Genomic DNA, 26,649 nt, shown 5'->3' with positions numbered 1-26,649 from the left:
CCCAGCACCTGCCAGTCTGAGGGGTCGGCTCCCGCCAGCCCCTGCGCCCACGTGTTGGAGGTTCAAACCAGCCCCTCTGTGCTCCCGCCCCCCCCACCCCGCACTGCAGGGAGCAGCTCCCCAGACACGCCAGCTTCTCGGCCTCCTTCCGAGCCCTCCTGAGAACCCTCCTCTGCCTTCGTGCCTGCGGACACAGCCGGGGTGGGTCACTGGCACTGAGACCTGCCTCTCCTGCTGCCCAGCATCGCCTGTCTCCTTGTCTCCCCCGTCTGCACCCAGCTGTTGTTTCTTATCTTATGCTTGGATTGTCAGCTCCCCGGGGCAGCGGGAGTCTGTTTGCACAGCACCTAGCGCAGCGGGACCTGCTCCCGATTGGGGTCTCCTCTCACTCGCCTGGGACCGTCAGGGGGTGGGGGGTGCAAACACCCTGGCTTTGAATAAGGGGATGCAAGCCCTGCCCGCAGGTAACGACGGGGGTGGGCTCACCTGAACTTCACCGACAACTTCAAGCCTCGCCCACAGGTGCTGTCACTAGGCTCCAGGGTTAACGGCACAGTGAGGGTAGCGCACCAGGCTGGGCAAAAACCAGAGCTGAAATCCTGCATGAGCTGAGGGGCCCCACAACACAATGACCCCCCATGCACCCCCCCATGCCCACAGCCCCAGCCCCACCAGTTCCACAAAGCCCAGACAAAGCTGGGTGTGTTGGGGGGCTGGGTGTGATGGGGGAGGGGGCTGGGTGTGACGGGGGCTGGGTGTGATGAGGGCCGGGTGTGACAGGGGAGCGGGCCGTTCACATGGCTGCCCTGCCCCACGCAGCCGTGCTGGGATCTAGTTGGTGCCCTGGTCCCAGAGAGGTGGGTGAGAGAAGCCGGGGAAGGCAGCTCCCCCCGGCCAGCCCAGGGGCCCGCATGGCCCGGAGCCGGCCCCAGCTGGGCACAGGGGGGTGGCTCTCGGCTTGGGGAGGGCTGGTGTCCCTATGAAGCCAGCCGAGGGGGACATGTCATTCTGAACCCTGTCCCCTGAGACACCCCCGGCACATCCAGCCCACCCAAACCCCGCAGCCGGGGCAGGGCTGAGGGGTTCATCCCCACACGCGACCCCAGGCCCGTCCCTTGCTGCCAGCCGGGCAGAGACAATGCCATTCTTCAGCCTGGCCCCGTCTCCCTGGTGCAGGCACAAAGGGGCTGTGAGGGAGAGCGTGGTTCCCAGCCAGGCAGCTCCCTTCACCTGGGCCCCGTCCCCCGACCCAGCTCCCCACTGACCTGCTCAGTGGGGCAGGGACGGGCCTGGCCGCCGGCGCCCGCCATCCTGGGGGAGACCCTTGGAGCCGCTATTCTTCTGCAACCTCATTCACACCCCTGGGCTCAGCGTGGCCAGCGGCCCCGTCCCCTCCCCTGCGTGCTCCTCGCTCGCTCGGGGACTTGCATTACTTTCGGCTCAGCTCCTCTGGTGCGGCACTGTCCCCCAGCCGGCTCTGCTCTCTCGCTAGCAGAACAGCTCGCCCCCCAGCAAGGGGGCTGGCAGTGCCCAGGGCTCCCCTGCCCCCCCCCCAGATCCCGCGGGCACGAGCTTCTGGCTCAGGGCCATGGCACAACTGTGCAGCCCGCTCCCCGAAGCAGCCGCTCGCTGGCCGGGGCCGTGAGGGTCGCCGGGGTAGCGGCCCGAGCTCAGGACAGGGCTCCAGCCCCTGAGCCAAGAGCAGGCAGCGAGGCCAGCACCCAGCGGGGGGCTGCACCCCAGGGACTGGGAGATGGGGGGGCCTGGAGCGTCACTCACAGGCTCCGAGCGCCAGGCAGGTGCAGGCTATGGGGCTTGACGTGACCCTGCCCCACCAGACCCCACGCAGCACTGGGGAGCCAGAACAGCTCCTTGGCCCCCCCGTGGGCCCGATCCTGCTCTCTGGCACGCCCGCAGGCTGAGATCAGGATCAGGCCCCACCACTCCTATCACCAGTGACTCCAGCCTGTCAGTGGCCTTGGGCCAAGTCACCTGGCCGAGAGAACTCCCGAAGAGAGATGCCACCAACCCCATGTAACACACCTCACCATGCCTCAGTTTCCCCATTTCCCCTACCCTCTGGGGAAGAGGATTTACTGGTCCTTGCTGGTGACAGACTTAGGGACAGGGACAGAGAGGGCTCCTTGGGGGTCAGGATTGAGGGGCACAGGCAGAGCTGTGGGAGGGGGGAGCCCAGGGCTGGCTTCGTAGGGGGTCTGTGGGGCAGGATTGAGGGGGCCCAGCAGAGCCGGGGGGCAGGTCTAGGGCAGCGGGAGGCTGCGGGTTGGGAGTGAGGGGCCTGGCAGAGCTGGGGGGCAGGTCTAGGACAGCGGGGGGCTGCAGGTCGGGAGTGAGGGGCCCCAGCTGGGGGCAGGGCGAGCTTGACTCGCCCTTTCTCTCCCAGCCCCCAGGATCGTGGCCTAGCCCCGAGGGACTCACAGCCCAGGGGTGCCCCCTGCTGACAGCTCTTGCCTCAGCGTTTGGGGGCCCTTTGCTAAATCGGGGTGAGCGGCGCAGGGGCCCAGCAGCCCGTTGGGCTCCCCCAGGACGGCACCGGGGGAGCTGGGATCCAGGAGGGATTCAGCCTGCACGGGCCAGAGACCCTTCTGCCCCCTGACAAGCCCCGGAGACCTGCCCCACCCCGCTGGGCTCTGCTCCAGGGCAGTGCTCTGCCAGTGGGGCAGCACCTGACAAACCGCCCCAGTGCCAGGCTGGGTGCCCGCTCCCCTGAGACCAGAGCTGCCAGCTGGGGGTGCCCCCCTTCCTGGCTGTGCAGCCAGGGCAGTTTGGCCTTAACGAAGCCTCATTAGTGGGACCCAGCTGCTGGCAGCCCCTCCCCGCTGCATTGGCAGAGCTCCTTCCCCTCCCCCCCCAGCCCATAGCATCTACCTGGGGGCAGTGCAGTGCAGGGTGCTGGGGGCTGCTGGCCATCCCACCTGTGCCCGCGAGAGGAGCCAGCATTGGGGTGACCCTGTCTCCAAGCCGGCGTCCAGCTCCCTCTCCCCCCAGAGAGATGGACCTTACCAGTGCCCCCACACTCTGCCACAGGGATCCAGGGACCCCACCAGAGAAGGGCAGGCTGAGACCTTGCTGGAGACCTGCCTGCCCCAGTGCTCAGGGCCTGGCCCTGCCTGGGGCTTCCGGGCCCCACCCTGCCGGGAACAGTCCCAGGGCTCATCCCATCCCTGCCGGCTACCCCTCGCTGAGAGCCCTGCGGAGCATCCGCCTTGCTTTGCCCCTCCGGTGCCTGCCCCGCCCCCCTGCCCCCCGCCAGCCGCTGGCCACGGGAAGGGGGCTCGGTCGGTGCCGTGAGGATCCCAAAGCAAGGAGAGCGCCTCGGACTCACTCTGGGGTCACTGCTCCTGGCATCCCACCCGTCTGCCCCATCTCCACGCAGCTCCCCGCACCACGATTCCCCCTTCTCCCTGCCGCATGGCATCGGCCTGGGGAACTCCCCGCCACAGGCAGGCGAGGGCGACGGCAGGGAATGGAGAATTAGCTTAGACCAAGACATCAGAGATCGGCACCAGGGCTGCAGGCACTGGGCTAGTGTCGCCTGCCCCTGAGCCGCCAACCGCCCTGCCCCCAGCCCGCTCCCCCCCTCCTGCCGGCCCTCTCGCATGGGGCCTTCTGGCCCAGCCTGTCCCCAAGACACTGCCAACGCCCCTAGGGCTGAGGCTGACGCTGCTCAGGTCACCCTGGCCTGGCTCCATGGGGCAGCCCCTGGCCCGGGTCCCATGTCCGTGTCCTGGCCCAGCCAGCTCATCCACAGACCCCAGCACGCCTCCCCCGGCTGCCTGCACACCATGTGCACAGATTCCTGCTGCTATTTAAATCCCCTGCCCTCGCCTGCCCTGGCCTTGGCCCACCTGTTCTGGGGCATCCTGCCTGGCAGCGCCGCTGGGGGCCGGAGCTGGGGGCAGGGGCAGGAGCACACCCCAGGGTGACGGCTGGCGCTGGGCCTGCAGGTGTGGTGCAGACCGGCAGGGGGGAGCTGCCAACTACATGGGGGGGGGGCCGAGCAGCTAGAATGAGTCCGTGACACCCTCTGACACGGGCACACGCACTGGGCATGTATGCACACCAGGTGACTTGGGGACTGAGCCCCCCTTAGCCTATGGGGCCGTGGGGTGTGACGCCCCCCAGGGTGGAGGGACTCTGGGCTCCTGGGCACACAGGGACTGCCAGGTGGGCTCAGCCCTGAGGCTCCTCCAGCTCCGTGTCCCAGTAGTACCAGTGCCTGGGAGGAGGCGTGGTGGGAGGATGGGGTGGCGGGGGGAGGCGTGGTGGTGGGAGGTGTGGTGGGGGGAGGCGTGGCGGGAGGAGGCGTGGTGGGAGGAGGTGTGGTGGGAGGATGGGGTGGAGGGGGGAGGTGTGGCAGGGGAGGTGTGGTGGGGGAGGCGTGGCGGGAGGATGGGGTGGCGGGGGGAGGCGTGGCGGGGGGAGCGTGGCAGGAGGAGGCGTGGCAGGAGGAGGCGTGGTGGGAGGATAGGGTGGCAGGGGGAGGTGTGGCGGGGGAGGTGTGGTGGGGGGAGGCATGGCGGGAGGAGGCGTGGTGGGAGGAGGTGTGGTGGGAGGATGGGGTGGCAGGGGGAGGTGTGGCGGGGGAGGTATGGTGGGGGGAGGCGTGGCGGGAGGATGGGGTGGCAGGGGGAGGTGTGGTGGGGGAGGTGTGGCAGGAGGAGGCGTGGCGGGAGGAGGCGTGGCGGAAGGATGGGGTGGCAGGGGGAGGTGTGGTGGGGGGAGGCGTGGCAGGAGGAGGCGTGGTGGGAGGATGGGGTGGCGGGGGGAGGTGTGGCAGGGGAGGTGTGGTGGGGGAGGCGTGGCGGGAGGATGGGGTGGCGGGGGGAGGCGTGGTGGGGGGAGGTGTGGTGGGGGAGGTGTGGCAGGAGGAGGCGTGGCGGGGGGAGGCGTGGTGGGAGGATGGGGTGGCGGGGGGAGGCGTGGTGGTGGGAGGTGTGGTGGGGGGAGGTGTGGCAGGAGGAGGCATGGCGGGGGGAGGCGTGGTGGGAGGATGGGGTGGCGGGGGGAGGCGTGGTGGTGGGAGGTGTGGTGGGCGGAGGCGTGGCAGGAGGAGGCATGGCGGGAGGAGGCGTGGTGGGAGGATGGGGTGGCGGGGGGAGGTGTGGCGGGGGAGGTGTGGTGGGGGAGGCATGGCGGGAGGATGGGGTGGCGGGGGGAGGCGTGGTGGGGGGAGGTGTGGTGGGGAGGCGTGGTGGGAGGAGGCGTGGTGGGAGGATGGGGTGGCGGGGGGAGGCGTGGCAGGAGGATGGGGTGGCGGGGGGAGGCGTGGCGGGGGAGGCGTGGTGGGGGGAGGTGTGGCAGGAGGAGGCATGGCGGGAGGAGGCGTGGTGGGAGGATGGGGTGGCGGGGGGAGGCGTGGTGGGGGGAGGTGTTGTGGGGGAGGCGTGGCAGGAGGAGGCATGGCGGGAGGAGGCGTGGTGGGAGGATGGGTGGCGGGGGGAGGCGTGGTGGTGGGAGGTGTGGTGGGAGGATGGGGTGGTGGTGGGAGGTGTGGCGGGAGGAGGCGTGGTGGGAGGATGGGGTGGCGGAGGGAGGTGTGGTGGGGGGAGGCGTGGCAGGAGGAGGCGTGGCGGGAGGAGGCGTGGCGGGAGGATGGGGTGGCGGGGGGAGGCGTGGTGGGGGGAGGTGTGGTGGGGGAGGCGTGGTGGGAGGAGGCGTGGCGGGAGGATGGGGTGGCGGGGGGAGGTGTGGCGGGGGGAGGCGTGGTGGGGGAGGTGTGGTGGGGGAGGCGTGGCAGGAGGAGGCGTGGTGGGAGGGTGGGGTCGCGGGGGGAGGCATGGCGGGGGGAGCGTGGCAGGAGGAGGCGTGGCGGGAGGATGGGGTGGCGGGGGGAGGCGTGGTGGGGGGAGGTGTGGTGGGGGAGGCGTGGCGGGAGGAGGCATGGTGGGAGGATGGGGTGGCGGGGGGAGGCGTGGTGGTGGGAGGTGTGGTGGGGGGAGGCGTGGCAGGAGGAGGCGTGGTGGGAGGATGGGTGGCAGGGGGAGGCGTGGTGGTGGGAGGATGGGGTGGCGGGGGGAGGTGTGGCGGGGGAGGTGTGGTGGGGGGAGGCGTGGCAGGAGGAGGCGTGGTGGGAGGATGGGTGGCAGGGGGAGGCGTGGTGGTGGGAGGATGGGGTGGCGGGGGGAGGTGTGGCGGGGGAGGTGTGGTGGGGGGAGGCGTGGCAGGAGGAGGCGTGGTGGGAGGATGGGGTGGCGGGGGGAGGCGTGGTGGGGGGAGGTGTGGTGGGGGAGGCGTGGCAGGAGGAGGCGTGGCGGGAGGATGGGGTGGTGGGGGGAGGTGTGGTGGGGGAGGCGTGGCAGGAGGAGGCATGGCGGGAGGAGGTGTGGTGGGAGGATGGGGTGGCGGGGGGAGGTGTGGTGGGAGGATGGGGTGGTGGGGGAGGCGTGGCAGGAGGAGGCATGGCGGGAGGAGGCGTGGTGGGAGGATGGGGTGGTGGGGGGAGGTGTGGTGGGGGAGGCGTGGCGGGAGGAGGCGTGGTGGGAGGATGGGGTGGTGGGGGGAGGTGTGGTGGGGGAGGCGTGGCAGGAGGAGGCATGGCGGGAGGAGGCGTGGTGGGAGGATGGGGTGGTGGGGGGAGGTGTGGTGGGGGAGGCGTGGCAGGAGGAGGCGTGGCGGGAGGAGGCGTGGTGGGAGGATGGGGTGGTGGGGGGAGGTGTGGTGGGGGAGGCGTGGCAGGAGGAGGCATGGCGGGAGGAGGCGTGGTGGGAGGATGGGGTGGCGGGGGGAGGCATGGTGGTGGGAGGTGTGGTGGGGGGAGGCGTGGCAGGAGGAGGCGTGGTGGGAGGATGGGGCAGCGGGGGGAGGCGTGGCGGTAGGATGGCGTGGCGGGAGGCGGCATGGCTCAGTGGAATGCTGGGCCTAGCACTCAGCATGACCACCTCTGAGCCCCCAGGGTGCGAGTGGCTCCTCACCACATTAATGAAGACGTGGCTCATTAGCCCAGAAAGCTGGTTCCACGCCTGCCCCTCTGGGACCCAGCCTCCCTGGGGAGGGAGCAGCTGCCATGTGCCCATCGGCCTGGGCGCTTACATTGGCATCCACCAGCGCAGAGCCGGAGTGCCCCTTCCCAGGCCCCGGGGAGAAGAGCAGCTGGTCGGACCGTAGGGCAAAGCAGGCTAGCTGGAGAGAGACTGGGACAGGGGCGACTTAGCGGGCAGCCTGCACCCAGTGCCACACAGGGAGCCAGCGTCGAGGGGGCCCAGGGCTGCACCATGGCTCAGCCCAGCTGGCTGGTCGCATTCCTTTAACGTCTCCTCCCCCTGCGGTGGGCACCAGGGCCAGGGGCAGAGACTGGGGCGTGCTGTCCCCCCAAAACTGGATACGTCGTAGAGGTGACGCTTGGGGGCACCCAGATTTCTCCCGTTGGGGGGCGATTGGTGATGCCAGGTGCTCTGTGCCTCCGGGCCAGTTTCCCCACATGGGACGCCTAGGGGGAAGGCAGCTCCTGCGCCTCCCAGCACGGCTCCACCTGGGGCCGTCTCAGTTTTACTACCCTATAAAATGAGAGACTTGCCCCAAACACGGGTCTGGACGGGCCCAGGTGCGGATGGGTGCCAGTGGCCTCGGGTGGCAGCGTGGCACGGGCTGGGACAAGCCCAGGGCAGGGACGGAGGACCTGGGCAGGTAACGCGGGAGGGGGAGGTGCTGAGGCAGATGGGGAGGGGCAGGCGTTAGCGAGGGACTGGGGCGGCGAGGGCAGCGCGTGTGTGTCTCTAGGCCCCGGAGCCGGGCTCAGGGCAGGAAGGTGCTCGGGTCGGGCTGGCTTCTATGCTCTTGTTGAGCTGTAAGTGGCCACTGCTAAACATGGCGAATAATGAAGTTAAAACAAAAAATGAGGGTGATTAAATAAGGAGCGTGACCTGACCTGTACCCGTGATTTCACGTGCCCGGTGGTGTAAGAGCCACTAATCGTCGGTGACTCAGAGCTAGACCGAGACCTGTTATTAACAGGATTGAGCCAAACTCTGCCCCTGGCCAGGGCGGGGGTGGCTGGGGGCCCGTGCAGCAAGGGCAGAGGGAGGAGACCAAAGGGGCTGGAGGTGGGGGTAGGGGCAGGATGAGCAGGTCAGAGGGGGTGGGGGGCTGCAGAAAGGGCAGCCTGAGGGTCCTGATCTTGGCACACAGGGAGCGAGAGGGCTGGCGCTGGGGCGCTGGGTGAGGAAGGAGATCTGGGCAGGCCGGGCCCAGGATGTGCCAGCCACTGGTGCCCAAAGGACACAGGACATACTGGGGCCACCGGCCTAAGGCCTATGCACTCAGCCAGCCCCGCCTGGGGGGCAGTGCAGCCGATGGGTCCCAGGGCTGGGGGCCATGGGTGTGCGGGAAGGCCTGGGGGGAAGGGAGGCTCCGGCACTGCCCAGAGAGGAGCTGCCCGGTGCCCAGGGCAGATGGGCTCGGACGTCTTGCCGAGGATGCACCTGGGCATTGCTCCCCCGCACACACACTGGGGGCTCGGAGCGTCTCTCTAGGCTCTCGCCCCTCACCCCCTGGTGCCTGCGGGCAGCCTGGTGGGTCTGCGGGGCCTGGCTCCGCGGCTGCCCCGTGGAGAGCTGGGCCTGCCGAGGCCGGTACCACCCCGCACGGTTGGGCGATGGCTTCCCTAGCGAGCTGCGGCCCCCAGCTGCTCCCCCCCCGGGGGCTCTGTGGGGAACAGGAGCCCAGCACCGGCTGTTCAGTCTCTTCTGACATCGTCAGGCCCCATTTGCGACCCACACCTGTCTCCATGGCAATGCCTGGCGAGGTCACCGCCCATCAGCCCGGCCATCTGGCTCTCAGGCGGGCTCCCCTCGGCGGTGTGGGAAGCCAGCGCTCCCCTACGGCCCGGGCACCCTGGGCTCATGCGGGGGGCCGGGGCCGTCTCCCCTCCAGCCCTTCACCCAGCTGCCCCAGCCGCGGTGCAGTTCTGCCAGCGCCCTGGCATGGACCAGCCCTGCCCAGCCTGCCCCACAGGGGGCTCGCGCCTGGGTCCCTCTCTTCCCCATGAGACGTCCCTGCCCCGGCCGCCCGGCGTGCTGGCGCTGACATGCCCCCCCGCTTAGCTCGGAGCACCCCAGCTGTTCCCGGGCAGGCGGGAGCCAGCCAAGCTCCCTTTCGGGAGAACACGTCCAAGGTGCCCAGCGAGGCGTGAATGACAGACCGTGGAGGGGGGCTGGGCTTTCTGGAGACCATCTGGGGTCCGGGGAGTGGGTGGAGGAGGCCACACGACCACACGTCACAGCACACGTGTATGGGCACGGGCCAGCGCCGGGCTGTCACGCGCAAGGACACGTGGGCGCCAGCTCGCCAGGCAGCATGCGCCTCCGGGTCGGCCCCGGCCTGCCCCCACTCGCCAGCTCTGGCAAAGCCAGAGAGACGCCAGCAGCATGGGGCAGCGGGGGGCGAGGAAATGCCCAGGGGACGGGGAGGTGGGTGACCCGAAATGCTAATTGTAAAGCTGCCCCATGTGGGCCGTCACCACCTGCATCCGAGCCACGGCGCTGGCCCAGGGCACCCCCTACAACGCCCACCCCCGGTGCTCACTCCCTCCCGTGCTCCCATCAGATGCCTGAGGAACTACACAACAGCCCCCAGGCACGTTCCCCTCTTGCCCCCGCGCTGGGTGCGGCTGGGTCCCCTGCAGCCCTGTGCAGTCACACAGCCACGGTGGTTGTTCCGGCCCCAAACCACAGACCGGGGGGAACGACGTCCCCACTACCCAGACCCTAGAAATCAGTGGGGCAGCCTCAGCTGGACGCTACCTGCAGCACCAGCCACCCCACCCCGTCAGGAGCCAGAGGGGGTCAGAGACGAGCAACGGGAACAAGCAGGGGCCCTCAGAGAGGAGACGGCATCCAAGTCTGTAAAATACTGACTGGGCCAGAGACAGGGTTTGGGCCCGGCTGCTCCCCCATCTCCCAGCTACGGCCCCTCCTTTGCAGGGTTCACTGATTGTCACCCAGGGTTCACTGATTGGACCCCTCCAGCCCAGGAAGGTACGATCCTGGTTCGATAATCCAGGCTCTGTTGTTAGCTACTGTTGCGTTAACAAGGAGCTAATCCAAGTGTAAATCCAGGCTGTCTCAGCGTAAGGCAATGGCGTGGAAGACACGTGTGTGTGTGAGTGTGCACCGGGAGCCCAGTCCAGGAAATAAACCACAGCCGTCACCTGCTTTTGCTTTCAGTACTCTTATGCCCTCCTTCGTTGCTTTTTTCTGCCTCCCATCCCCTAATATCGATGTTGATATTTACCCACAAACCGACAGGGCTACCTTTGTGTGCTGATTTTCACCCAGTTATTATCCTAAACCCTGATCCATCCCCAGGAAGTTTAAACAAAACACCAACGGAAAACAAAGGGCTTTGCTCCCAGCACGAGACTCAGAGGCCATTTAATTAAATGGAAAGGGGGGAACTCAAAGGCCATCCCAATCAGCCGGTGGAACTCCCTGCCACAGGAAGTCGAGGCCAAGACCTTTGTGAGGTTCAAAGAGGGACTGGATGTTTGCGCGGGTGACAAGACACTCCAGAGATCTTGATAAAGACGCCGGCGGGGAGAGTGGAAAACAGTGTCGGAGACCAGAACGAGACCTCCCATGGGGTGGGTCAGCCCCCATCTGCTCTGGCACCAACCTCTGCAGCAGCTGGGCTGGTGGAGACAGCGTGGGGGCTAAGCGCGCCTGGTGACTGCTGTGTTCGCGGGCTAAGGCTGCGGCCGCATGCATAGCACTGGCCAGGACCTCCCTGCCGCTCACCTGCCCGGACCACGGGCACCTCCTGCCGAAGGTCTCTCCCCCTCCCCTGGTTGGGGGTGTCCACACAGGGCGCCCCCGCTCTGCCTTTTTCCTGGGGGTCTCTCCTCCAGCACTGGGGATCCCGGCTTCCCTGCCTCTCCCCCTCCCCGCAGAAGTCTCTGGCCCCCCATTCATTCATGCCCTTTCCTTGCTCCCCCTCGGGGTCTCTGGCCCAGCCCCCCATGTTGCTGGGGAGGGGGGTGTCTGTGCGCTCCCTTCCTTTCCTCCCTAGGGGCATTAGTTCTCCCCCAGTCCCTCATTGCTGAGAGGGGGGTTTCAGGCCGCATTGGCTGCCCTCTGCCCCACAGCGCCCCTGGGAGTGGGGTGTCCGAGGGGCCAAGGGCAGGCAGTGCCCAATGGGGAGGAGCGACGGACAGCCCCTCTTCCCATCTCTCTGGCCTGGTGGCTCGGGACTGGGCCAGACCTGGGGGAGCACAGACTGCTCCCCACACTGCCTGGGGGCTCTCCCGGGTGTCTCCCCTGGACCAGGCACGAGATCCCAGCTACCTCAGCGGGGCGGAGTCCCGTCAACCCCCACTCCCCCGCCCCATGCCACTGGCCCTCACCCACCAGTGCTTCAGCCTGCGGGATCACCCCCTCCCAGCACTGCCCGCCCCCTCTGCCGTCCCCCAGCCCCAGCAGGCCCTGGCCGGAGGGGTGCCAGGGGCTGTACCTGCTGCCCCCCTTGAGCCTGCCCCAGGGACTGGATGTGGGGGATCCCGTGGGACCCACTGCTGCCTTGGGATCCCCACAGAAGAGCAGTGCTGCCAAGCCCCCTCCAGCTGGACAGCCGCAGCTGCCTCCACTCCCATCCATGGGGCTGCCCCCCGGCAACAACTCCCCCCAGCCTCGGCCCTGGCCACATGGTGCCGCGTGGAGCTGGCGCCCAGGAGGCCGAGCAGCCTCACAGCAGCGGCCTGGAGGTTGGCGCCAGGTGCCACGGGCGAGGGCAGCGCGTGGAGGGCTCCAGCCCTGGGGGAGGCCCGGGGCAGCGTGCCAGGTGCAGGCAGCAGGCTCTGGGGGTGCCACGGGGCAGCCCGTCCCCAGCTGGGGTGGAGGATCGGGCCGTAGACCCCCTGGCTTCGTGACACCAGCGGTCACGCTCCTGGGGGCACCAGTGGGCCCCGAGGGTGGGTGCAGAGTGGGGCCTGGGCAGGGCCCAGCTGCTGGTGCAGAGGGGCACCGCTGGGCACCGTGGGCCCCGGGGCCAGGCACAGCCAGCCCTGAGCTGACTCTTCCATTCAACGGGCGCGGACTCCATTTTCCCGGGGCGCTCAGGCAGAAAATCCCCCAGTGCCCCCCGCCCGGGCGGCCCCTTGCTACGCTGGGCCGCGCGCTCCAGCCAAGGGTGGTCTGTGCACCGCTGCAGCAGGTGGGGGGCGGGGGGGTTGTTTGGGATAAGCCTGGGGCTCCGCCCCCCCTTAGTCCTTAACCCCCTCCCCCCCACGGCTTTGCTGGGGCGCCCGCACCCAGGTGGCACCAGCGCCCAAGCCAGGACTCGGAGTCGGGTGCGGCACAAGCTCCTCCTCCTGGCCCCATTGGCTGGGGCGACCCCCCAGAGCAGGTGGGGGGCGGCTCCCCGAGAACCCACCGCAGCCCCTCTGCGGGCGTGGGGACCAGACCCGGGAGCGCTTCGGACAGGAGCAGGGAGCTGTGCCAATGCCCCGACGCACTCAGGACTTTCCCTGGAGCCCCTTGGCGCCCCCTCGCTCCCCCAGGCCAGAGCTCCCCCCAACACTGGGGTGGGCGCTGCCCCTGATGAGACAGCAGCCCGCTCCCCCGCTGATCTGCCCGTGCTGGGAGTGTGGCCCAAGGAGCTCCCTCCTGCAGTGGGGTACCAGCACCCGGGCCTGCGCTGCCCGGACTCTCGCTGGGCACAGGGGCAGCGGGCTGCCGTCCTCAGGCCCCTCTGCAGCCCCTGCCCCTGAGAGCCAACGGGACTCAAGAAGAGCCCACCAGCTGGGCACGGGGCATGCGCAGGGTACTCTCCTGGCCTTCGGGCACTGCCAGCCCTGCCTCCTCCCGCCCTGGCATCAGCACGGCTCCCCAGCCTCACCCCTCCAGAGCCCCAGGGGGCACAGGATCGGGCCCATCCTCCTCGCCTCCCTCTCTGGGGTGGGGGTGAGTTTGCCCCCTGAGCGCTGAACGCCCCCACGCACACGCAGAGCCAGGGGGAGAAGTCTGGCTACGGCAGCTCCCGGGGCTGGCACAGGATTTGCAAACTGCAGCCCTGCTCTGCTGGAGCCCCTCAACCCCGACCTGCAGCCCCTGGCTCTCCCTGGTGCCGTGTGGGCAGCCGGGCGCCGGGCAGGGCAGAGACGTGGCGCTGGGGCAGCCAGTGCAATGGGGTGCACAGTTAATGCCCCACAGAGGCATGGGGCAGTGCCCCCACCCAGAGCTCTGGGCAGCATAGACTTGGAGGCCATGAGCCGGGGCCCCAGGCTCAGCCCTCGAGCTTGGGACCAGTGTGACTGGCCCCGGGCAGGCAGATCCCCACACGGCAGCCGCTCCCGGAAAGGCCTTGGGGGGTGCTAGCAGGGCCAGACACCCCAGGCTGGCACCGGGCCCCCGCCAGGGTCAGAGGCTGCCCTGGTGAGCGCTGGGCCCTGCCTGCAGTCACAGCACCGGCGGGGGAGGGTTGGGGGGGACGCACCTGCTGGCAGGATTAGGGGGCAGGGCTGGGCCACGGGTGCAGCCGGGTTTACGATGCTATTTCTATGGCCTTGGAGGCTATCCAAGGGGATTAGCTCCCTTCCTTATGGCCCCGAGAGCTCAGCAGCCACCGCCTCCGGCCCAGGGCAGGGCACCACAGGGAGCCCCTCCTGCTGGCCCCCCAGGACCCCCACTCCCCGCGTGCTGCTGGGAGCTGAGCTGCGAGCAGTCGCCCAGGGGGGGCCCTGACCTACCCCATCCCAAACAGGGCTGTGGGCTGCCACCCCTCAGCCCTGACAGCTCCCGCCTTGCCCCCCGCACCGCTGGCTTGCCCCCCGGGACCCTCTCTACCTCAGCCCTGCTTGGGGGCCGGGGCACCCCTCCCCGACAGGGAGAAAAGGTCACAAGCCCAATACCAAGAAGGAAGGGGGCTGGGTGGGAAGCCCAGGGCTGGGATAGAAGGCGCTGCGGGTCAGGATTGAGGGGCATCAGCAGAGCTGGGGTGGGCCAGCCAGGTGACTTCCAGTCCCTCCTCCCCTCACTGACATCCTGCCTTCCCGAACTGAGCTGGGCCTGGGGTATTTTCCAGGAAGTTGTTAAAGATTCACCCGGAGAGGATCTGGGACCTCACGCCTGCCTGGCTCCCTGCCAGCCCCCCGTCCCCCATGTATCGGTGCCAGGGCTTCCCTGCACAGGCGTTTGTGCCAGCCCCCCCCCCGCACACTCAGGGGTCACTGCTGGGCTCCCCCCAGCTCAGGGAATTGCAAAGCAGTGTCTGGGGTGCTGGGAGGGAGTTGTGCCAGGGCAAAGGGGAGCAGGGAAGCACGTGAGTGCACGGGGGTCTGTGCGTGAGCGCACGGGGGCAGCGCATGAATGCACAGGCACATGAGCGTGAGCAGCTGTGTGCACGAGGGCAGCCTGTGCCCCACTGCACTGGGGCGGGGGGGCTGGAGAGGCCAGCCAGCGTCAGAGCCTGGTGACCTGTGGGGTTGGCAGTGCTAGCAGGCCAGCCTCCCCCTGGTGCCCCGCAGGGCAAGGGACTGGAGGCGGGCACAGGCAGGCACGGCGTGTGCGTCGGGGGCTCCTATACTGCGTGAAATATATGCCCACCTGAGGCCCAGTGCCTGTTGACAGCGAGCCCGGAGCTGAACCCAGGGCCACAGCGGCCGCCCCTGCCAAACGGGCAACATAGCAGCAGACTTCCTTGCCACGCCACGTGCTGCCAGCCACAGGCGTGCGTGCAAGAGCGGGTGTGCGTGCCCAGAGCCGAGAGGTGTCAAAGGGGGGTACCCGTCCTGTGCAGCCCAGCCCCCGTGCCGCCCCTGGGGCCCAGGCCTCCCATTGCAGCAGGCACAGGGCGAGATTCCCGCGCGCTCTGGGCAGGGAACATGAGGGCGAGCTGGCTAAGATCGGGGGTTTATACCACTGCCCATCACCACAGCCTCTGGGCCCCTCCACCTCAACCAACAGCAATGGCCATGGGGTCTCTGGCTCCTCAGCCTGCCAGGGGGAGATCTCGGCTTGAGGGTGGGGTATTCAGCTGGGCGTGAGCTGGTCACCCAGGGGCAGGCTGTTACAAGCGGCAAGGCTATGGGGCCCTGCTCCCCGGCCAAATCTGCTCCTCCCAAAGCCACCGGGGAAACAGCCTGGCCCCACAATCGCCAGGCGTGTCCCACCCCGACGCCCATCAGCCCCGGCCCGGCTGCCGCAGAACCCTGCCGGAGACGCTGCAGCGTACTCCACCCCCAGAAGGTCTCCTGGTCTCCGACAGCGAGAGGTTGGGTTTGTCCCTGACTACGGACAGCTTCGCGCTCGCCACGATAACGCCAAACACTCCAATAGCCACCGGAACAACCCAGCTCTCGCTTGGCCCCAGAGGCCCCCGTGCCAGGAGTCTCACCGGCGAATCACACCCCGCCTGGTGCCTTTCCCCCTCTCTGTCTCACTGCATGCCCCATCCCCGAGGGACGCAGAGACACGGCCCCATGTGCTGGAGCAACCTGCCCCGGGGCAGAAATGGAGCCCGGAGCCGAGCCCAGACCCAGCGTGAGCACCCTTCCCCCACCCACGCAGGGGGAGAGCTCACACAAACACTCCTCTGAACGGGTGTGTGCAGAGCGCACACGCGTGTGCACAGGCAGGACTGTGCGTGCGTAGGAGCACCACACACACTCGCTGGCATACACCATTCCCTCCCCACCAGCTCTCATGCTTCCCAGGAAAGTCCTGGCTCTGTTCCCTTTGGCTGGGGCGCACGGCTATTTTGGGAGGCCCCCGGGAGTGGGAGGGACCAGCCCCCGATTCATCCTGGGATCTTTATTCCCATCTGCTGGGGAAAATAAAACTACAGCCAAGCCCAGGTGCAGGGAGGGGCCGGGCCGCCTGGACCTGCCGGGACCTGCACCTTCCCCAGAACCCAGTGATGCTGCTTTGGGTACCGGTGACATTATCGCCTGTTGCCAGGGGAACAGGAGGGCTGGGCAGGTGAGGGCAGGCGAGGCAGATGGCAGGCTCTGGGACAAGCCCAGGCTCAGTCGCCGACAGGGAGAGGGAGGCCCCCGGGCGCTGCTCCCTGCACTGCAGGAGACTCTCCCCTGCTGGGAGCAGTACGGGGTCCTGAGACACTGCGGTGCATCCAGCGGGGGCCGTGGCACACGCGGGGCAGGTCACCAGCTGGGCACAGCCCACACACTCTGCTTGGCCCAGAGCCGCGAGGGCCACAGCGCCCCAAGAGGCCTCTGCTGAGAGGGGACTCCTGGCCCCCCCGCTCGGGTGCCCGCTGGCAGCGAGCGACAGGGGAGGGGGCAGGGCCAGCGGCTCCCAGGAGAAGAGGTTGAGATGGGGGAGGCTCCGGGGCAGGCAGTTTGGGGCAGAGGGGGGTGGCAGAGGGCGGCGCCCTGGGCAGGGGCATCAACACTGACTGTACGTGAGAGATGGGGAGCAGGACATGGGCACAGGGTTACAGGGTGCACCGGCATGGGGGGCAGGGCGGGGCGGGACCTGGCATCCCACCCACGGGGATCGGACCTGCAGTCACCCCTCACTGAGAGCAGCCCCCGCCCCCGCGGGCACCTGCAGCTGGACCCGTTACAAATGCCATAGCCGGCCTCTGCCCCCGGGAGCCTCCCCAGCCCCTCGGAGACCTGGCCTGGGCGGGGGGTGGGTCCAGGCTTGGCTGAGCTCGCAGCTGCTCCAGCGTTTCCTGCAGCCGGAGCCTCTCCCGGGGCAGGCACCACATCTCCTGCCACGTCCCCAGCCCGCGTGGGGGTGGGGGGGGGATGTGGGGAGGCAGAGCCAGGCTCTCCTCCTGCCCTGCAATAGGAGGATCCCGCCCCGGCCTGCCTGGGGGGACCCCGAGCCCTGGGAGGCTGCACTGCATCCCCACACACAGGAACCCCTGGGGACAACTCTGCAGCGCCCTGAACTAGAGACATCCTCTCCCCTTCCCCACCCCTCACTGCAGATCTGCCCAGCCCCACGCCACACCCCAGGGCAGGGCGGGGCTCTCCAGAGCCTTTTGCCCCCACTCAGCCCCCTTTCTGCACCCTGCCACGGCAGCACACGAGAGGGGCAAGGGAAGGTGCCCGTGGGCCCCAGACACCCCCGGTACTGTCTAGGCTCAGGGTCAGCGCCCCTTTGTGAGTGGGGGGCCACAGGCGAGCACAATGGAGACGACGATGGGGAGGGGACTCCACTCCGCGTCCGGAGGAGCCCGGGGCAGGGGTGACAAGGGAGAAGCGGAGCGCCTGGGAAGGCGATACCACGGACACCACGCCCACAGGCCCCCCAGAGGTCACAGGAGTGGGTCCTCGTGGTCAGAGCACAGTCCTGTGAGCCGATCGGCCCCTGGGTCCAGGGGCACCGTGGGAGCCGATGGGAACGGCAGCAGCTCCTGCTCCCTGTGCACGGGGCCGGTACGGGAGCCTGTGGGGCCAGCCCACCGGTGAGCGTGCACAGACTCACGCGAGCGGACGTGCGAGGCCGGGAACCCTCGCTCCGGAACGCGGCTCCTCGCGCAGCCCAGGGCAATCCCTGTCGTACGTACGAGCACCACGCGACTCGGACTCCCTCGCGGGGGGGCTCTCGCCACGAAGGGTTAACAGGGCACACACTCACCCCCCCCCCCCAGTGCATGCTGGGAGATGGAGTCTCTATGGGCCACCCCTCGGGCTCACAGCAACTGCTGCCAGGGGCCCTGCCAGAGACAGCCCCAGGGGGACCAGCTGGGACCATCCAGCTCGTGCTTCCCAGGGGAAACCGAGGCACAGAAAGGGACGGAGCCTTCACAATGAGTCAGTAGGGAACCCAGGAGTCCTGGATCCCGGTCCAGCGCCCTCACCACTGAGTAAGAGGCGTTGTTCTGGGGATGGCTGTGGTCAGCCCTGGCACCTCCAGGACAGCCCCCGCCCTCCCCTGCCAGACAAGCCCATGATGCAGCCTCCCCACCCCTCCAGAGACAGCCATGGGCTTGTGCACAAGACTTCCCGCTCCACGCCCCCAGCCGGAACTGGAGAGGGGGGCACAGCGACCGGGAGGGAGGGGGGCACAGCGACCGGGAGGGAGGGGGGCACAGCCCCCCATCAGCACACTCAATGCATTCCAAGGGGAGCCAGCAGCGCCGGGATCTAAATCGCACTCTGCAAGCTGGAGTCAGCCCAGTTCCCGCCCGGATCCCGCGCCTGGCGCCCCCCCCCAGAACAACGGGGACGGGCAGTTCCAGAGCCACCACACGGAGAGTCCAGCAGGGCGCCGTGGGGCAGAGCCCAGCCCTTGCACCGGCACCAACTGGGGCATGGGGTGGAGCTGCCGATCCCCCCACAGCTGCCCAGACAGCAAATGGAAAGCAGGGGCCTCCAGAAATGCCACGGACAGACCCCGGGACAGAGCAACTGCAATGCCAGCCATTCCCCCAGCCCCTCCAGGCCAGCCTGCCAGACAGATGGGGAAACTGAGGCACGGGTTGGTGGTGGAACGCAACAAATCAGGATAGGACCAGGAAGAGGACCCAGGAGTCCTGACCACCAGGCTCCTGCTCCAGCCTCTCCCTTGTGACAGCCTGGCCCAGAACAGTCAGCTCTCATGCTCCAGGGAGTCAGGTGGCATCGCCCCCGCAACCCTCCTGCAGTAATGCACAGCTGGCCTTCCCGGCTTCTCCCAGAGACTTAGACTGCCAGCCACTGACCCACAGGGTGCCTGGCACCATCCAACCCCCAGCAAAGCCCAGGCAATGGGACCCCCAGCACTCACCAGTAACCCCCCGCTGCATTTATCCACCATGGCTGGGGGTTCGGGCATGTTCTGCGCAGCCCGCCACGGGGGCTCCTGCCTGCCCACCCTCCGTCTCACTGGCCGCACCCGGCTGGCACGGAGACGTCGGCACCGAGCTGTTCAGTCCACAGACAGCGCAGGAGAGAGCTGGGGAGAAACAAGACGGGAGTGACTTGCGGTCACGGGGGAGCAGAGCCGGTCGGGAAGCATCCCTGCCCCCACCCTCATTGGGAAGCACTCCCACCCCTACCCTCCTGGGGGGGGCACTCTCTTCCTGCACCCTCCCGGGGGGGCATCCCATCCTGCACCTCCAAAATCTGGATTCATTCCTAGATCAGGGCCCATTCCTCTAGTCAGGCTGGTCTCTGGGGGGCCACTTCTTGCCATCAGAGAATCAACCGTCTTGCAGCTATGCTTAGGAGAAGGCCCAGGGCTGGGCTAGCAGGGGGCTGCGGGTCGGGACCCAGGGCACGGGCAGAGTTTGGGAGGAAGGGCTGGGCTAGCAGGGGGCTGCGGGTCGGGACCCAGGGGCACGGGCAGAGTTTGGGGGGCAGGGCTGGGCTAGCAGGGGGCTGCGGGTCGGGACCCAGGGGCACGGGCAGAGTTTGGGGGGCAGGGCTGGGCTAGCAGGGGGCTGTGGGTCGGGACCCAGGGCACGGGCAGAGTTTGGGAGGAAGGGCTGGGCTAGCAGGGGGCTGCGGGTTGGGACCCAGGGGCACGGGCAGAGTTTGGGGGGCAGGGCTGGGCTAGCAGGGGCTGCGGTTCGGGACCCAGGGGCACGGGGAGAGTTGGAGGGGGGGAGCTTGCCCAATGCTCATCCCACACAAAGACTGAGGTGAAGATGGCACGTGGCTGTGCCTGGTGCTGCCGGGGGCAGAGGGACTCGGCCGGAGCAGGGCCGGCCTGGAGCTCAACTGACGTGGAGGGCACAGATGGGAGGCAATTTCCTTCTGCCCCGCTGCCCCCTGCATGCTACTGCCTGGGTCGGAGTTGGCAGCTGCTGCCAGGGACCAGCTGCTGCCAGACCTGGGGGGATGCTGCCACCCCCCATTCCTCAGCGGGCCGCGCGCTCGGGCTGCCCTGCTCACAGTCTGAGCCGCTGCTCGGGCCCTGACCAAGCCCTGCCTTGCTGTCACCGCGCCTTGCCCGCAGTTCGCCGGGCTGCCAGGAGCCCTCTGGCCAGGGCCCAGACTCAGCACCATCTGCAGGGGCAGGGCCACCTCAACAGTGCCCCGCACTCCCCTGCCCCTTGTCCTGCACCCCAGCATGGCTCCAGCCCCCGCCGGAGGGCGAGCTAGGGCCAGGGGAGGTGCCGGGGGAGTGGGGCCACCCCCTGGCAGGGCCTGGAGCAGGCTGGGGTGGGGGCGTTGGCCTGCAGGGAGGAGGTGGGGCTGGAGCAGGGTGCAGGGCCCCCGGAGCCAGGCCAGCTGGGCTGCAGCAGGACCTGAGCGGGTGAGATAAGGAGCAGGAGGCACCGCCCAGGGCCAATGGCTCCTGGACCAACCCCCAGCCCCTGCCTCCTACCCAGGAGCTCTGAGGGTGCAGGGACGGGGTCCCGGGCGGGGGCCCAGCGGGGGCACGAACCCAAGCACAGCCCCCAGCCCTGCCGGCCTGGTCAGGGCACCGGCTGCTTGGAGCAGGTGCATTACCGGAGCATTACAGAGCAGGCAGGGTGGGGGGGTTACTCAACCCCTCCCTGGTGCTGAGCCCAGCCCAACGCCCTGGGCCATGCTCCCAACTCCTTTCTTCCCTCCAGGAGGCCCCAGCCCACCCTCCCCCATGGCTAGCAGGGCCCAGCTGCTGCTGAGCTCCGGGGTCGGCAGGGATCTGGCTCCGTGTCGCCTCCCTGTCCCCCCCGCCCCCCTGTAAGGATGCTAGAAAACCTCTCCCAGCATCTTGCTGCCCCAGCAGTCACCGGGCCCTCAGTGCGGCACGTCTATTTCAGAGAGGGGCTTCCAGGCGAGACGGGAACCGACAGCCTGCCTGGCACACAGGACACTAGCCACCCCAAGCTACCTTCCCTCCTGCTGCCCTGGATCTGCACCGTGGCCACCGCAGCCTGCCTCTCTGCCCCTCCTCTCCCCACAGGAGCCTCCTTCCCCTGCCTCTCCTAACCTCTGGTCTGGTCAAAGAGCTACTGCTCCCCACCCCAGAGGTGGCTGCATTTCAGTGGTAAGCGAAGGGTACAGTCCCAGCTACCAATCCTCCGGAATGGAAAATGCCACCACCAAGATTGGGCTCTGGCAATTTGCATGTAGGCAAATCAGGTTTCTGCTGTCTCTCTCCCACCCCACGCCCAGCCCTGCTCACTCCCATGAGGGGAGGGACATAAATCAGAGCCACTGGCCCTGCTCCAAGCACTGGTGAAGACCCAGTTCTAGATCAGAATCCGAGTCAGAAAGGCCCAGAGCGCAAGGGCGGAAGGAACCACGCCGGCGATTGTCCCACCCGACGCCCTGTCTAGCACGGCCCAGAGAACGTCACCCAGGTACCCTGTACTGAGCCCGAGAATGTGTGTCTGGCAGCAGGGCTGGATCTGAGAGCAGCACTGCCCAGGGCCCATTCACCACCCATGCCACACACGTGTGCCTGGCTTCTCATTGTCATTTGTCCGGCCACTGGTTCTTGTTCTCCGCTAGGTACTGGCTAGGGGGCGTAGGGAATTGTACAGAGATGCAGGGGGCTGAGACAGAAGGGGAGAGGTAGCATCCCTTTAAGAGTTAAAGGGGCTCTCTCATCTCCTCCGGAACTAGATCCTGGGGCGGTGGGCAGCGGTGCCATCCCTTTCAGAGGGGACTGGGCTCTGGCACGGCGTCCTGCCTCTCCAAGACCTGCTGGACTACACTGTTCCTTTCAGAGGATCAGGCCCAGATAACTGCCCTTTCAAGAACGAGCTCAGGGGTGCATGGCCCCTTTAAGGGCTGGCGGGGGCTGCGTCACCCACAGATGCCTGACCATGGACCTGGCTCACCGGGGCCTGACACCCAAGTGCTCCTGTGACTTCAAAGTGGCCAGCAATGGAGAATGCATCCGACCCTCAGTGGCGGTATGGCTCCCGCTCGGGGCTGGACTCCGACCACAAGCGAGGGGGGAGAACATCCCAGAGAGTGGCAGGAGAACTGTGTCTTTCAGGGAGCCAGAGGCCTTCCCGATGCCTGAGAGCTGATGCCCCTTCCTGCAGCTCACACAGCTACCCCACTGGTCACACGCTCAGCCAGCCCCCTATAAACGTAGCCTCAGGTCCGGATTCTGCAGCCTCTGGGGCAGGGAGCGCTGTGGGTCACATGGCGCATCGTGAATTGTTTCCTTTTTGAGCGTTTGTCAAGCCCGCCGCACTGCAGGGTCTGGGAATCAGACGAACCGGACCTGCCCACTCCCCTGGCGCTGGCCTTCTGTCTGCCACGGGACATGGCACCCCAGGCCCTGCCCTCCCTCCCAACCCCCCCAGGCCCTTGGCACTGACCTTTCCGGGTGCTAGCACTAATCACCACCCAGCGCCCACGAGCTCCAAGCCCGTCCCGTCTGGAAGCTCCAGCCTCACTGAGCCCAGCTCAAGTGCTCTGCCCACTCCCACTCACACACAGGGCGATGGGCGTGACTGACCAGATCCACGGCCTGGCACCCCCCGCCAGCGCCACCCCATCATGGCCCCTGTCCTCCCCCCGTCAGCGGCTGCAGGCTGAGGCCAGACGGACTGGCAATAAGGTGCGCATGTTTCACGGCCAGAGTAATTATCTGTTGGAACAATTTCCCCAGGGTCGGGTGGATTCTCCAGGGCTGGCAACCCAAACCAAAGTTGGCTGTTTGTCTAACAGGAGTGACCGGGGGCAGGGCTCTGGTCTGGGCTGTACAGGGGGTCAGACCGGGTCACAACGGCCCCAGCCCCACACCAGCTCTGGGATGCCGCCCCCCAGCCCACGGAGTCAGGGGCTCTCACGGCTCCTCTTGCTGCCCGGGGTTAGGAACCCCCGCGCCCCCCACACCCAGTAGGGTCTTAATCCAACATAACACTTTGTCCTGACTCTGCGAGGCAACTGACTGCAGGGGAGAGCCCCCCCCACATCCCTAGAGGGGGGCCAGTGGCCCCCCAGGAAGGAGAGCCCCTCAGGTCCCTATGGGGGGGCCAGTGGCCCCAAGGGAGGAGAGCCCCTCAGGTCCCTATGGGGGGGCCAGTGGCCCCCCAGGAAGGAGAACCCCCCACATCCCTATGGGGGGGCCAGTGGCCCCAAGGGAGGAGAGCCCCTCAGGTCCCTATGGGGGGGCCAGTGGCTCTCAGGGAGGAGAGCCCCCGGTGGCCCCAGCAGAGCCCAAAGCCATCCCCAGTAGAGGCTCCGGCTCCTTTAAGCAGCGGGATGGGGGGGGGGGTTACATCAGCTGCCACATGGTTACTCCTCGGCCCTGCCCCTCCACATGCCGGGTGGAAAATTACTGAGATGGGGACCCCCTGTCCCGCCCCCCTCGGGGTCCCCCTGCCCCCCGGCCCCGGCTATGACCGACCCCGGCCCCCCGGGTCTCCAGCGGGCGGAGCACGGGCCCCGTGGGAACAGCGGGGGCTACCCAGGCTAGCTCCGGCCCCCGCCGGCCTGGGGCGACCCGAGGCGGGAAGATGCGGGTCGGGCTCGCCGAGCCTCAGAGCAACTAACGTAACCAAGGAGCGGAGCTACCCTGGGCCCATGGGGAGGCGAGGGGGCCCCATGACCGAGCCCCCCCCGGGCACCGCCCCCTCCCCATGAACCACCCCCCCTCCCCTGGGCACCGCCCCCAGGGCATCCCCCTTCCTTGGGCACCGCCCCCACCCCATGTACTGCCTTGGACATTCCGCCCCCCCCGGGCACCGCCTCCCAGCGGTGCTGGAACAATTTTGACGGGGGGGGGGCTGCTGACGGGAACCATGGAAACCATGGATTCCCTGTTTGTTGTTACTACTCCAAGCCAGGGGTGCGGCAGCCCCCCTAGTTCCAGCGCCACTGCCCCCCCGCCCCCCCAGCTCCTGGCCACCCCCCTCGGACACCGCCCCCCCAGCGCCTGACATACCCCCCCTCCCCATGTACCGACCCCCGGGCAGCGCCCCTCACTGACCCCTCCCGGCCCCCCAGCGCTCGGAGCCCCCCGGAGCCAGCTCCGCCCGGTCTCCCGGACCGGCAACAACCAGCGCACGGGGGGCAAAGCGCCGCCTCCGGCGCCCCCCAGCCCGACCCCCGCCGGCCCCCAGGCTCTGCGCCCCCCGCTCCCCACTGGCTCTGCGCCCCCCGGCCCCCCGCCCCCCCAGCTGGTTCTGCGCCCCTCGCCCTCCAGTGACTCTGTGCCCCCCCAGCTGGCTCTGCGCCCCCCGGCCCCCCGCCCCCCCAGCTGGTTCTGCGCCCCCTCACTGGCTCTGCGCCCCTCGCCCTCCAGTGACTCTGCGCCCCCCCAGCTGGCTCTGCGCCCCCCGGTGCCCCCTGGCTCCGCACCCCGCCCCTTACCCCCTCCATGCCGCCCGGGGCCGGCTCCCAGCCCGGCCAGGTGGATCCCCGCGGGGAGGTTGCGTCAGCCCAGGGCAGCCCGGATCCAGCCCGCGGGCCCCGCTGCTCCTTCCCCGCCCGGGCTCCGCTGGGGACGCGGCGGCTGCTTCGCGGGGCTTCTGCTGCCGAGTTGCGGGAAAGTTTGGGAGGCTGGGGGGCAAAACCAGGCAAGCCCCGCCCCGCCCGCCGGCCCCGCCCCCCGCCGGCCGGCTCCAGCCCCGAGGCCCCCCGCGCCGCGGCCCCGCGCCCTCCTGGGGCTGGGGGGAGTGTGCTCCGCGTTCCTTCAGTGCGCGTGTAAACACAGCCTGGTGTCAGCCGGGGGCGGGGAGCTGGGCCCGCCACGGGCACGCAGAGCCATGGACACGGCCACACACACCCCGCCTTGGAGACACACACACACACACACACACACACACACACACCCCGCCTTGGAGACACACACACACACACACACACACACCCCGCCTTGGAGACACACACACACACACACACACACACACCCCGCCATGGAGACACACACACACACACACACACACCCCGCCTTGGAGACACACACACACACACACACACACACCCCGCCTTGGAGACACACACACACACACACACACACAGCCATGGACATAGCTAGATACACACACACACCGCCCTGGAGACACACACAGATACACCCCGCCCTGGAGAGACACACACCCCCTGGAGACACACTCAGAGCCCTGCACGCAGATCTAGACACACACACGCACCAGCCTGGAGACACACGGCTACACACCGCCATGGAGACACACACACACACACACACACACACCCCGCCCTGGACACACACACACACACAGATACACCCCGCCATGGAGACACACACACACACAGATACACCCCGCCATGGAGAGACACACACACACACACACACACACACACACAGATACACCCCGCCCTGGAGAGACACACACCCCCTGGAGACACACTCAGAGCCCTGCACGCAGATCTGGACACACACACGCACCAGCCTGGAGACACACGGCTACACACCGCCACGGGGACACACAGAGCCCTGGGCACGGAGAGCTACACCCCGCCGCCTGGGGACAATCACACACCCACACACCGCCGTGGAGACAGGCGGGGACACACCCACCCACCCCCGGGCGCGCACGCAGCACCATGGACAGACCCCGAGCCCTGCGCACAGGCTCCGCCAGGGCCGAGCCCGAGGCTCTGGAACCCGCTGATCCGGGCTCGCCGGGCCCTGCTCGGCTCCGCTCGGCCCGAGCTCAGGAGCCGGGGAGCGCGCCCCGAGCCTGGCGAGCCCGGGGGCCGCAGACGCGCGCTGGGCCGGGCTCGGGGCAGGCGGAGCTGCGCGCCGCTTTCCCAGCCGGGAGCTGGAAGCGCTCGGCGGCAGGAGGGCCCCCTCGCCCTCCCTCCCAAATCCGGACCAGATGTTTCCAGCGAAGCGCAGGAGGCAGGGACGCAGATGGGGCTGCAGGGCCCCCAGCCCCCGGCCCCGGGCCGGGCCAATTCCCCCTGCCGCGCTCCGAGTGAATTCGGCCGGAGAATTTGCTAACTCCGCTTTTTCGCTGCCTGCCCTCCCCTGAGCCCCGGCCCCCCGTGTAAACACCTGCGTCACGCGCGCTCTGCCCTCCGCCGAACGGGGCAGGGCACAGCTGGGCGCCTCCGAGTCACCATCGGCTTCGCTTTCATGCCGCGCCTTCCCTGCCAAGCGCCGCGGAAACGTGTCTTTGGACGGCCCGTCTCTCCTGCCCCCTGCCAGGGACATGCAGCCACCTCTGGCGTGGAGCCAGCCGCCGCACAGCTGCTGGGGCAGCAAGCCAAGCCCAGTGCCGCAGGAGGGGCAGGGGGCGGTCGGGAGGCCGGGTCATTCCCCCAAGGAGGGTTAGCAGGGACAGCTGGGCTCAGACCTCCAGGCCCTGAGGGGCTGCAGGGCTCAGCTGCTCAGTGTGACTGTGTCTGACACTCAGAGCCCCAGACCCGGGGCAATGCAGTGCCCCCTTCTGGGCCCCCTTCACTGCTGCCTCCTGGGGGGACAGTGGGGTCAGCACTGTGCCCAGGGAGAGGTCCCCGCAGAGCCCCGCGCTGCCCCCTGCGGACGCTGGGTCTGCCACCCGGTTCTGACTGCGGCCCCGTCTGACGGGGCACATGGGCTCTGGCGAGGTCACGGCCCCGGGGGGCGCCAGCCGGCTGCAGGGAGCTGGTGTCTTCGTGGCCTCTGTGTGTGGGCATCTCCATTTCTGCCCTCAGCTGCACAGGTGCCCGGGTTCTCCCGTGCGGCTCCCGGCCTGGTGCTCTCCAGCCCCTTAGCCCAGAGGGCACAGGCCGTGTATGGCGCCCACGCTGTAGGAAGGTGGCATCTCTTCGGGGCGAGGCAGGACAGTGCTGCTGCTCCTGCTCTGTTTGCTTTCAGTCTGGGGGGGCTGGCGGAA

The 26,649-nt window shown here is 68.5% G+C and overlaps 1 protein-coding gene across 3 annotated transcripts in view; it reads right to left on the bottom strand.

The window, feature by feature from the left end:
• The window catches only part of SLC6A9 (solute carrier family 6 member 9), a 59,446-nt gene extending 33,600 nt beyond the window's left edge, over positions 1 to 25,846 (bottom strand). The window contains exons 1-3 of one of the 3 annotated variants that reach the window (XM_077823779.1): positions 24,176 to 24,408; positions 18,693 to 18,860; positions 487 to 574 (exon numbers count right to left, since the gene is read on the bottom strand). Coding sequence is in view for 2 of the 3 variants with exons in the window: in XM_077823778.1 (XP_077679904.1) it covers positions 18,693 to 18,740 (48 nt within the window). In the remaining variant the exon portion in view is untranslated. Of the gene's footprint in view, positions 1 to 486; positions 575 to 18,692; positions 18,861 to 24,175; positions 24,409 to 25,826 lie in introns of those variants that run through there. The other 2 variants (XM_077823778.1, XM_077823777.1) reach the window with 2 other exon arrangements.
• Between the last annotated feature and the right edge of the window lie 803 nt (positions 25,847 to 26,649).

The sequence above is a fragment of the Eretmochelys imbricata genome, chromosome 8 (assembly GCF_965152235.1).
Source record: "Eretmochelys imbricata isolate rEreImb1 chromosome 8, rEreImb1.hap1, whole genome shotgun sequence".
Lineage (NCBI taxonomy): Eukaryota > Metazoa > Chordata > Testudines > Cheloniidae > Eretmochelys > Eretmochelys imbricata.
The sequence above is the reverse complement of the archived record's forward strand: the minus strand, read 5'-3'. Positions and strand labels throughout refer to the sequence as shown.